General features: G+C 37.1%; 1 protein-coding gene across 4 annotated transcripts in view; it reads right to left on the minus strand.

Moving 5' to 3' along the window:
• The window catches only part of ATE1 (arginyltransferase 1), a 186,943-nt gene that overhangs the window by 126,174 nt on the left and 48,705 nt on the right, over window positions 1-12,064 (minus strand). For all 4 annotated transcript variants that reach the window (XM_050804581.1, XM_050804580.1, XM_050804582.1 and 1 more), the window contains one exon: window positions 392-424. In XM_050804581.1, coding sequence (XP_050660538.1) covers window positions 392-424 — 33 coding nt within the window. The remainder of the gene's footprint in view (window positions 1-391; window positions 425-12,064) is intronic.

The following is a 12,064-nucleotide window of genomic DNA, read 5'->3' on the forward strand; positions in this document are numbered from 1 at the left end:
TTGCCTCTGATTTTTCCAGCTTTCTTTTAATACCATGGCAATTTATAGAACATAAGGCTGCTGTTAAACAAACAGGAGTAATGACGATACAACAAGGCTCTTTAAAATAAAGGACTGATTTCTCTCTACTTATTGAGAAAGAAAATATACTTAAAAAGAGGCAATAACCTGTCATGAAGGTGAATTGCTACTGATATAACTTCTAGAAACTTTTATCCAAAAAAAAAAAAAAAAAAGGCGGGCAGTAACTCACTCCATTACTGTTATTGAAGAATATATGTGTCACACCAAAATGAGCACTCCTAAATTATCAAATAAATGCCTAATGAAAGATGTCAATAATGGTGTTCAATTACCAATTCTAATATTAAGGTCAGTGAGTAACTCTTACCTCCAAGGGTGAACTGCAAAGGAATCTTGTGAACTGCAGAGTCAAATTTGAACAGAATCCGTTTCATCCAGTAAATAAACAGCAAAAACAAACACAGAGAAAAAGAAAAAATTATTATACAATTTTCCAGTAAATCCACTTAAAGTGAACCCAAAGATTATAGAAAATTCATGCGTCCATAAAATTCATCCAGAGAATAGAAAGGTTCAACCTAGTCCATAGGAGGCACCTAACTACTTGAATTCCTTTCAATAAACATTCTTAAAACTCTGTATAAAAGCACATAAAGCACAACAAATCAGTCCTAAAATAGTTTGCTTAAATTTTATCTCACAACTCCTACATAATAAAAACACCTTTTAAGGAAAAAAATCAGCAATCTTCCTGACCCTAAATTTGACAGGCAAAGTTCAGTAAATGCCAAGAGAAGAAGATACAAACCAATGAGGAGACCAAGAAAAGGGGAGAGGAAAGACAAAGAGAGAGGTCAGGTGAGTGAGAATGAGAAGGTGAGGTTTTAGCTCCACAATCTGGCATCTCATCTGTGGTCTTTACCCTGTTCTGATCTTTCTCTTTTCTCAGTCCCATATCCCTCCCCTTCCTCCCTTCCTCCCTCCCTCCCTCCCTCCCTCCCTCCCTCCCTTCCTTCCTTCCTTCCTTCCTTCCTTCCTCCTCTCTCCCTTTCTCCCTTCTCTCTCACCTTTCTCTTTCTTTTTATGACACACATAGAGGAATATAGAATATCACCTGAAACTAAATGCTATATGATCCGCATTTAAATAAACAGATTATAGAGGGGGACAGAAACAAATGACAAAGCAAATTGTAGGATACCTCTGAAATGAGGACTGTCACATAACTTCATGCATACACATGATGGTAATTCATAATGTTTTCAGAGATGTTATTTACAGATTCAACATTTCAAATCCTTTGAGATTTACTGTAATAACACCCAAATAATACACACTCTTGATCTTTCTAAATGCAAATTAACTACAATAAAACACAATGACAGGCCTGTTTCCAAGCACTCATGAACTTCCTCTCCACAACAAAGCTAGTACTCACAGGGAATACAAATAACTTGTATTCTCTTTCAGAGTTACACATTGAAATATTTATCAATGAAATTATAAGATATCTGGGATTCCCTTCATGATCATTGGAGAAGTAGGGAGAAAAGTAAAATGTAGTAGTATAAAATAAAAAGACTAGCTGGGTGGGGTGGCCCATGCCTGTAATCCCAGCACTTTGGGAAGCCAAGGTGGGTGGATCACCCGAGAGAGGTCAGGAGTTCGACACGAGCCTGGCCAACATGGTGAAACTCTGTCTCTGCTAAAAATATAAAAATTAGCTGTGTGTAGTAGCAGGTGCCTGTAATTCCAGCTACTTGGGAGGCTGAGGCAGGAGAATTGCTGGAACCTGGTAGGTGGAGGTTGCAGTGAGCCAAGATCGCACCACTGAACTCCAGCCTGGGCAACAAGGGCGAGACTCTGTCCCAAAAATAAAAAACAAATAAAACAGACTAGACATGATATTAAATGAGTGAGGACAAGAGATTAGGGTTCATCACCTGATTCTATCTACTTTGTAAATGTTTAAGGTTTTCTATAATAAGTTTTAAAAAGATATCACATACTCCCACCAAAAACACTAAATATATTCTTAGAATATCACTAATGCATACCAAAGCCATTCAATTAAATAGTATCACTTAGGCCCTAGTTGACAGTATATCAAAATGTAAACACTTCAGTAGGAAGCAAAAAAAAAAAAAAAAGGAAAGAAAAGAAAAAAAATGCAAACAGTAAGAATTTTTTCTTAATTTATATATCAATATGCAGTTTGATTATATTAACTCTTAAGATAACTTTCTGAAAGTGCAAAGTATACCAAAATTTTAAGATTTCTTAATGCTGACATGAAGCAAATAATTTTATTGAAATTTAAAATGCAAGTTTTGTGGCCTTGGATTCCTTCATTGTAGCCCAACCTGAGACAATCTCTACCCTTCCTCCCAAGAATAAAAGGTGCCAGTTCAAAGCCTAGCCAGTTTTAACAGTGGAGAAAAATGAGGCATGGTAAATTTTGATTTTAAAATCAGAAATTTGATACTGAAGGGTTCTACACTTTTCCCCAAAAGTGAATGTTAATATTATACACATACTTTTGAATTTATAAGCAAGTCATGTTCAGTAGTAATTGATGCATTAATTAGGATGGAAGTTACTTTAAATAACAATGAAGACAAGAATATAAATGCTGTCTATAAAAACTAATGTCTCCTTGAAGTTCCAACAGTTTATACACATTTTTGGCATGTGTATATGTCCAACATTTGTGTCACAGCTTTTTGAAAACAGACCTAAAAAATTCTCACCCTGCTTGAAGCCGCCAAAATGTGAAATACATAAGTAAAAGTTTTCAATCCTAAAGCAGTAAAAACAGAATAACAAATCACAGGCCGGGCGCGGTGGCTAGCCTGTAATCCCAGCACTTTGGGAGGCCGAGACGGGCGGATCACGAGGTCAGGAGATCGAGACCATCCTGGCTAATATGGTGAAACCCCGTCTCTACTAAAAATACAAAAAAAAAAAAACTAGCCGGGCGAGGTGGTGGGCGCCTGTAGTCCCAGCTACTCGGGAGGCTGAGGCAGGAGAATGGCGTAAACCCGGGAGGCGGAGCTTGCAGTGAGCTGAGATCCGGCCACTGCACTCCAGCCTGGGCGACAAAGCGAGACTCCGTCTCAAAAAAAAAAAAAAAAAAAAAAAAAAAAAAAAAAAAAAAAAAAAAAAAAAAAAAAAAAACAAATCACAAGACACACATTGACACTCCTATTCCCACAACATGAAAAAGATTTCAAAAAATGCCATCTCTTTATTAGTGCATCAGTAAAACCCATTGTTTTTTCACTTCAGTTACTTAGTAAATTCTTTCATAATGAAACTGTACATATTATATTCAGTAGAAATGGTAATACTTTGAAAAAACAATTATAAAAAATGAGACTGCAAAATACATTTTCTATATACACTGCAATTGAAAGCAGAAATAGATTCCTTAACGATCACTACCATGATGTCTGATCAGTATTAAAAAGGACTGTGGCTCAATTTTGCTATGAACCTAAAACTACTAAAAAGTAAAGTCTATTAAAAAAAAAAAAAGACTATGGCCGCACACAGATGGTAGCACACATTAATATCATTCGTCTGATATGACTACATTAATAGGACGACTTAATCATAAATAATGGGTAAAGTTAGTAGTTAAGAGAAAGATCCTTTTCAAAATACTTGGGCGTAATAAATAAAAAATATAATACGTTTTACAAAATATCTGATTCTGCAGATGGGCATACAATTTTATCATTCTAATAACAATCAGAGGTTAACATAGCCATATTCTTTATCTCCCTATGTACCCACTTTTAAAGATTACTTTTAGGAAGTCTCTTGATTTAACATAGCTGAATAAAGGAATAACTTGCATATTTGGCTTTTTAAACTTAACAGCTAAGATTCCTGTTTGTAACAATATTAGTAACACTATCAATTTGATTCACTTGATAAAATTTATAAAAATTCTAAATGCCAATTATTCTGTCAGGTCTTGAATTTTTAAAAAAATGTAAGAATTATGGTCTATATTTAGAATCCAGGCATAAAAGGCATCAGTACCATTTTTGAAATCCTTTAGGCCTCTAAAAAGAAAAAGGATACACACAGACAGCGCTCACACTCCACAGCTTCTTACTGACCTTGCTTTTCTTGAAGTATTCTCACTTACCAAGCCTGGTACCATTGTTCTAGTCATCATCTGCAGCCTGACTCATAACATAATCCTTTCTCATTCCCTCCAAAGAAGCACTTAATGCTTACCAAAATTTTCTAAACCATTTTCCAAGTGCACAAAATTGTAGTTAGACCTCCTATTAGTTACAATCAGTAAGTTCTTTTTCTAAGTACAGGGGTGATGGGAATAAGGACCAAAGAAAACACATTGCTAATTTTGTCAAAAGATCCTAGCAATTTGGATGTAATGACTTCCTTTTTGGTGAGTTAAAAAAAAAAAAAAAAAGGTCTCAGAAAAATAGTAATTATTTTCTCTTTGTAATATAAACTATTCAACAGATAATTCAAGACACTTTGTTCCTGAAATGCCTTATCTGTTTAATAAGTAACCGTGGTTAAATTCCTATCTTTTAAAGAAAAAGGAGACACTCAACGCCAAAAGGCAAATTTTACAAAGATAAATCACATTTTTTTTCCTAACCCACGGAACATCAGTGAGGTGTGTCTCTATTTGCCAAAGTAAAATTCCAAATCTTGTAACTAGTCATATCAATTATCCAAAATTTCCTCACACTAACAATATACACTTCTGGTTGTATTTCCTGGGCCTTTCAGTTATTGTACTCTACTTCCACCTACTGTCCTATAATTTATCAGGGGACAGGGCTGATTATTTTAAGTTATAATCTAATAAAACCTTTATTTAAAAAGTTTGCAATTATCAATCTAAATTACACCTCAATGTAAAATACTAAATTCTTCTATCAGGAATTTGGAAGCCTTAACTCAGTTATGACTCTAAATTATGTCAACGTAAATAACATTTTAGACTCCCTTCCCATCCCTGTTCAATTTCTGGCACATATTTACACTATAAATAACCGGTAGTTCTAAGGCAGTGCAAAACTAGGTTTTATATCAAGAATGTCTCTGATAAATCTACAACGCTAAGAAATTAATTTGACTACACAAAAGAAAAAAGTTTTGTTTCACATTTCATTGCAGACAAATAAAACCTTCAAAGCAGCCAAAAGACACAGCTAGCGCCCATTTAAAAAGTCATCGAAAGAATGAGAATTAAATCTGTATTTAACAAGGAGTAGAAACTAAGGTTTGAGAAGATCTTATTTAACCTATTAGTGGGGAGTAAAAAGGGCAGATTCAGGTAATTCCCTAAATTCATTTTTTATAGCTATTCTCTGTCCCAATTGTAAGCAATGTACCTGAAAGGGCTGTTTGTGCTACGTCTTCTGATTACACTTGGCACCTTAGACATTAAGCTTCAAAACATCTTAAAAGATGACAAGGCCAGGCACGGTGGCTCACGCCTGTAATCTCAGCACTTCGGGAGGCCAAGGCGGGCGGCATGAGGTCAGGAGATGAAGACCACCTTGGCTAAAACAGTGAAACCCCATCTCTACTAAAAAATACACAAAATTAGCCAGGCGTGGTGGTGGGTGCCTGTAGTCCCAGCTACTCGGGAGGCTAGGCAGGAGAATGGAGTGAACCCAGGAGGTGGAGCTTGCAGTGAGTCAAGATTGAGCCACTGCACTCCAGCGTGGATGACAGAGCGAGACTCCATCTCAAAAAAAAAAAAGACAACAAAAATATTATTTACACTCTAACATAGTTAAACCTTTGTCTTCTGAAGCATTACATCTCCCTTTTTGCCCGAGGATTAGAATCTTACTAGGTCTACCCACTTGAGTTATTTAGGCCTTGGGGTTGGGGTTTGTTTTTTGTTGTTGCTGTTTTTGAGATGAAGTCTCATTCTTGTCCCCCGGGCTGGAGTGCAATGGCATGACCTCGGCTCGCTGCAACCTCCACCTCTCAGGTTCAAGCGATTCTCCTGCCTCAGCCTCCTGCGTAGCTGGGATCACAGGCGCCTGCCACCATGCCCGGCTAATTTTTGTATTTTTAGTAGAGACGGGGTTTCACCATGTTGACCAGGCTGATCACGAACTCCTGACCTCAGGTAATCCGCCCACCTCAGCCTCCCAAAGTGCTGGGATTACGGGGCCTTGGTTTTTGATGTGTAAAAGGATTTCAGCCAACCCACCTTCCCCAGATGGTATCCTGTGGCATGGCAGGCTCCTAAGACACTCTCTAAAAAACAATTCCATGGCCACGTAAGTTTAGGAAATGCTCTTACTATCTAGCGGCCTCACCTCCCCTTCCTCCTTACTTTAGTGAATTGGAGGCTACACTGATATATTAAAGGCTCTGCACATTCCTGTATTTATAAAACAAAAAACTCTTCTACTTCAGCCTCAGTCAAGTGCTTCCCAAAGTTACATGCCTAGAGATTTTTGTTTTTAATTTCGTATAATATCTATTAACATTCCACAGAATCCATTTTCCACAAAGCTCATTTTAGGCAACACTGGTCCCTACCAGCTCTAACTTGTTTTCCTCAATCTGTACTTACTAGAATTGCTCACTGAAAACACTCAGTGTGGCGCTCTCAAAAATGGCAGAAAATCCAATACTATCAATGAATTATTCACCCTCTTTTTCCCCCGTTTAAGAGTTCTGGTCCCTACCCAATAATATTCCTGGTGATATTATGGGCAAATGCTCAAAGCAATGCCACAGACGTACTATAATAAAATGCCTCTTGAAAATTCTAGTATCTGCCCAGAATCATAAAAGCCCATAAAACACTAATATACAGAGCTAGTTATAAATGTTTTGCTCTAAATGTTGATTTCAAAGTTTGCTAAAACACATCCTAATTAATGAGCTACTTCAATAAATATCCTTTTACTATTTTTTGCAGCTTTCTCCCTAATTTCTAACAGCAACAGGGATTTGGGTTGTAGTTAGGTTATTCACTAATATCTACCTCTTATATCCACTATAATAATCATCATATATTTTATAAATAGTAGAAATGGTGGCTCTGTACTTATTAACATCAATGATATCCATATAAACTTGTTAAAATATCATTTATTTACTACCTTCAAGCCTAGTTTGTTTCTAAAATTAAACTGTTAAGTTTGCAATATGAATCTATAAAATCCAGATAACAGTATAACAATTCTATATCTTAAAGAGCTATAGTCAAAAAGAACGGAATCTTTAAAAATTGTGTTGCTTTTCAACATTATCAGCAGCAAACAAAATCACCATAACAGAGTTCATATAAAAACACAAAGAAGAACAGGTTCTTGGCAAAGTCATCAAACAGAACACCCACCAAAGAAAGACTCCGGTGCTGGTGGCATTCTGTGCTGATTTCAGAATCCTTTGCTCCTCTAACAGGAAGATAATTTGCCATAGGACCCTAATGATCTAAGGCCTGTGTGTTAATTGCATTAAATAAATACCAGCACCAAATACTAAAACATCTCATAAGAAGTATGGAAATAATTTTACAAGTATGTTTAAGAGAAAAAACGCCTTCTGGTTTTTGAAAGCAAACACTGAGGCCGAAATTTTATACAAGAGCAATCTTTAAATCACTTGCTGACATTCTTGATCTGCAAGTTTAGAAATGTACCAAAACTCAAAGGTTTTCAATATTAGATTCTTCCAAAATAATATTTTCCTAGGTATGGAGTATAGTTATTTCCAGGTTGGGAAAAGATATTTAGAAAAAAAATAGATAGATAGATAGATAGATAGATAGATAGATAGATAGATAGATAGACAGACAGATCTCAAAAGACTCATATCAGAGAATATAGAGAACTCTCTCAGTCAATAAGGAAAAAACACAAGAACCTAACTTTAAAAAGGTAGGGGGGCAAACTCTTAAAGACTTAACAAAACGGAACATATTCAAATGGCCAATAAATACATAAAAAGTTCCCTATTTAGACATCAGCAAATAGCAAATTAAAACCCCAATACAAACGCTACCATCCACCCACCAGAAAGGCTAAAACTAAAGCATCAGACAACGCCGTATACTGATGAGGATGTGGGACAACGAGCATGTTTATATGGTACAAGCACTCTGGAAAACTGGCCACATTTCTATAAATGCTGAAGATGTTTACCCTATGGCTGAGCAGTGTAACTCCCAGGTATATATCTAAGACAAATTAGTGTTATGTCCTTCAGAAGATACGTACAAGAATGTTCACAGCAACTTTATTCATAACAGGCAAAAGCTGTCAACAACACATATGCCCAGCAATAATAGATTAATAAATAGTGCTGTATCCACACAATGCAATACTACATAGCACTGAAAGAAAACTGCTGCTATATGCCACATGGATTTCACACAGAATGTTAAGTAAGACAGGATAGTGTATGCTGTATGATAAATTTATATGAAGCTAAAGGACAGGCAGAATTAATCTACAGTGATAGAAGGGTAGTTAACCTCTGGGTAGGAAAATACTGGCTGGGAAGGGCCATGAGGGAGCCTTCTAGCATGCTGAAAATGTTCTCTCTTAATCTGAGCAGTGACTATAAGAGCATATACATAAGTAAAAATTTGGCCAGGCGCGTTGGCTCATACCTGTAATCCCAGCACTTTGGGAGGCCAAGGCAGGCAGACCGCTTGAGGCCAGGAGTTCGAGACCAGCCTGGTCAACACGGCAAAATCCTGTCTCCACTAAAAATACAAAAATTAGCCGGGCATGGTAGTACACGCCTGGAATCCCAGCTTCCTGGGAGGCTGAAGTACGAGAACTGCCTGAACTCAGGAGGCAGAGGTTGCAGTGAGCTGAGATCGCGCCACTGTGCTCCAGCCTGGGCGACAGAGCGAGACTGTGCCTCAAAAAAAAAAAAAAAAAAAAAAAAAAAATCAACAAGCTATACACCTAAGATTTATGCACTTTACTACACTATAAACTTAAAAATTAATTTTAAAAAAGAATACAAAAAGAAGAAAAAACTGTATAGTTCCACCTGGGGATTTTTCCTAAAATCAGTGAAAGCACACAATTTGACAGCTAAGATATATCTTAGCAATTATCTAGTCCACCTCTTTTACATACTGAGATCCAAAACTGTTACATTACCATCAGAACCTCAAAACCTTTTCCAATCTATGGTTCCCCTTCATTATACCAAGGACTTAACAATACCATTAATCAGAACTCAACAAGAAAGCAATAAAATCCAGAGATACCAACAAGAAGAGTCTCAGCTTAACTAAAATCACACTAAAATAAGGTGACAAATAGTTGTTTAGGTAACAAGAAAAGATTAAGTCTACAACAAAATACACAATTTTACGATACTGAAAAATTCAGCTAACAAACAGCAAAAAGCATAGGTAGGGATTTTTTTAAAAAAACTTTCACAAGCAACAGAAATCATCAAGAAGACAGATGCCACCATGACTTGTGTTCCTGCCTCGTCAGGGTCCCAGATGTTTTTTGAAAACATCAGGTACTCTCCCATCTACCTAAAATGTACTTCCCTCAGCCATGCACAAAGTGCATGCTCTCTATAGAGGTGTCTGTCGAAGAGCTTCCCTTACCTGAGCCTCTTCCTGATATCCTTATCTATTCTCATCTTCCACCACACTGTCCCTCACTCTATCCCTTCACATATCTAGCACACATTACTCTGGCACTATATTGCATACTTATTATTTATCTTCCTCTCTAGCACATAGTCTCCCTGAGGGCAAGAACTTTATCTTGTTCCCTATGCTACATCTTCAGTCCAAAACAATGCCTGGCACAAAGTAGAGACTCAAATATTTGCTACTTAAATGTCTACATGCATTCAATTACTCGTGAATTCAATGAATAAATGCATCCATTCATTTGTGAATGGGAGTAATTCATCAATGAGTAAATGAATATTCATAATCGTTTCTTTCTCCCATGTCTCTTCACAGCCTCTGGATACGCTATAGAATTAAGTCATCTGGTCATGGAGAGACTCTATAAACAGAGAGAAGCAGTCACCATAAGGAAGACCCAGTAATGCTGAAGTAAAAACCTGTCCCCTTCTTGTTAGACCTTCTTGGGAACATCCATGTCCTCCAAGCACTAGCTTCCTGCAGAAAAACTTCCAGCACATACCATTTGTAAGGAGCAAGGAATACATACCAAGAAATATGGAGAACAAAACCAGGTATCACTGAAACTACACTAAGCTAGGCAAAATCATTCAATTTAACCTTCAAAAATTGGGTGTCTTCCAAAAATCCAAATAACATAAATTAGGGATAAACAGAAAATACCACAAAACCAAGAAATCAAAATTAGCAGGAAACCACAATAAAGACAATATTTTTTTTTTTTTTTTTTTTGGTTTTTTTTTTTTTTGAGACGGGGTCTTGCTCTGTGCCCCAGGCTGGAGTGCAGTGGCGCGATCTCGGCTCACTGCAAGCTCCGCCTCCCGGGTTCACGCCATTCTCCTGCCTCAGCCTCCCAAGTAGCTGGGACTACAGGCGCCCGCCACCTCGCCCGGCTAATTTTCTTGTATTTTTAGTAGAGACGGGGTTTCACCGTGTTAGCCAGGATGGTCTCGATCTCCTGACCTCGTGATCCGCCCGTCTCGGCCTCCCAAAGTGCTGGGATTACAGGCTTGAGCCACCGCGCCCGGCCGACAATATTTGTTTTTAATGCCATCTGGTCAAAGTAATAAAAATGGAATATGGTATTAGCTATTTGATTATTAAGAATGACTATATTAACATAAACATATTGATAATGGTTATACGTACTGCTTGCATAACCTACCAGACCAATTGATTTAAAGCAAGTTTGAATATGCCCACATCTTGTCAGGTACATGTATTTCTAATAATTTTTAACATTTTAACATCAATGCAATGCTATGAAAAGACACTTATAGGCTGGGCGCGGTGGCTCACGCCTGTAATCCCAGCACTTTGGGAGGCCGAGGCGGGCGGATCACAAGGTCAGGAGATTGAGACCATCCTGGTTAACACGGTGAAACCCCGTCTCTACCAAAAATACAAAAAATTAGCTGGGCGTTGTGGCGGGCACCTGTAGTCCCAGCTGCTGGGGAGGCTGAGGCAGAGAATCGCGTGAACCCAGGAGGCGGAGTTTGCAGTGAGCCAAGATCGCGCCACTGCACTCCAACCTGGGCAAAACAGGGAGACCCTGCCTCAAAAAAAAGAAAAGACAAGACACTTATTATTTTAGATTTTATTTGTTGGCTAAAATGTGCAAGAACTAAACATGTCTTATTCATCTATGCATCCCTAGTATCTAGCACAGTGAATGGAACATGCCCCAAATTAAATGATTATATGACTGCTTGAATAGAAGAATCACATTCTTCCACACTCCAGGAAAAAGTAATATGAAAGCCATTATAAATTTTTGAGCTATTTCTGGAAAAAAAGTCACATAAAAGCCAACAAACATATATATATATATATTATATATATAAAAATATTTAGAGACCTATACAAACATATTCCCTATTTTTACATATTCTTAAGGCAGAATTATACTCTGGATAAATAACCATATGTAATACACGTTTTACTTTTATAATTAACTAGTACTGACTAGATGAAAATCAACTGCTTTTTAATCATACAGGCAGTTACCTAAAATTATTTGGCATATAAAATGAATGACCACAGTGAAAATACAAACTTTCCTTGTTTAGACTAGCCATCAAAAGGTACTATTGTTCACTTGTCAAGTGATTACCAGAAGGTCATAAAACTTGATGCTCTTCAGTTTTAATGGGAAAAACAGACCTAAAATACAAAAGTGAAAGACAAATGGCACTCACAGCAAAGTTGTTCCTATCACATGAGCTTTGCACTCACTAAAATGTGCTTAACTCGTTGTACGTAAATTGCTCAACGCTCTCACTCAGGAAATTAAAAGCAGCTTTTACTTATTATAGTAGAACAACTGTCAAAAGCTTATGACATCATTTGAATTTTCCTTTTTGCTTCATGTCACAAGTT

The sequence above is a fragment of the Macaca thibetana genome, chromosome 9, assembly GCF_024542745.1.
Source record: "Macaca thibetana thibetana isolate TM-01 chromosome 9, ASM2454274v1, whole genome shotgun sequence".
In the NCBI taxonomy this organism is placed as follows: Eukaryota; Metazoa; Chordata; class Mammalia; order Primates; family Cercopithecidae; genus Macaca; species Macaca thibetana.